This window comes from Buceros rhinoceros, unplaced genomic scaffold (genome assembly GCF_000710305.1).
Source record: "Buceros rhinoceros silvestris isolate BGI_N320 unplaced genomic scaffold, ASM71030v1 scaffold33723, whole genome shotgun sequence".
NCBI lineage: Eukaryota > Metazoa > Chordata > Aves > Bucerotiformes > Bucerotidae > Buceros > Buceros rhinoceros.
Window position 1 is genome coordinate 24,341 of NW_010402640.1, and position 554 is coordinate 24,894.

At 60.1% G+C, this 554-nt stretch overlaps 1 protein-coding gene across 1 annotated transcript in view; it reads left to right on the forward strand.

The window, feature by feature from the left end:
- The window catches only part of ANAPC1 (anaphase promoting complex subunit 1), a gene marked incomplete at its 3' end in the record, with an annotated part of 25,428 nt that overhangs the window by 24,292 nt on the left and 582 nt on the right, over window positions 1-554 (forward strand). The window contains exon 46 of the mRNA XM_010132692.1: window positions 124-258. Coding sequence (XP_010130994.1) covers window positions 124-258 — 135 coding nt within the window. The remainder of the gene's footprint in view (window positions 1-123; window positions 259-554) is intronic.

Sequence of the window (554 nt, forward strand, 5' to 3'; positions counted from 1 at the left end):
CCTGGCTTTCGTCCTGTGGGGAGATGGAGACTCTTCCCTGCAGGTTTTCTCCATGGAAATACCGTTGTCTTGCCTTGGTTTCCTCCCACACCGCTCCTTAAACGTCTCCCCTGTGTGTTGCAGCTGGAGGGGACGTCTCTCTGCATTCCTACCTGAGCGGGCAGCCGCCGGAGGAGTCTCAGCTCAGCATGCTGGCTTGCTTCCTGGTGTACCACTCTGTCCCCACGCCGGCTCAGCTGGCCGCTGGCCACCTGGAAGGTGAGGCTGGGGTGTGAGCGCTCGGGCCAGGCTCCTGGGTCTGGCTGTGCTGCTTCGGAGGGGTCTGTCCTGTGAGTGAGGTGTCAGCACAGGTCTGCCTCTCAATCCCTTCCTGTGAGCACCCCCTCAGAGCAGTCCCCTGCTCCACCAGGTTTCCAGCACTGATCTGATTTGGGATCCAGGGATGTTCCCGGCCCTTTCCCTTTTCCTCACCCTCCACCAGCCTGCCCAGGGGATATACCAATCCTCTGCTTGCCTGGGGTTTCTCAGGCTGCAAAAGAAAATGCCACTGATCC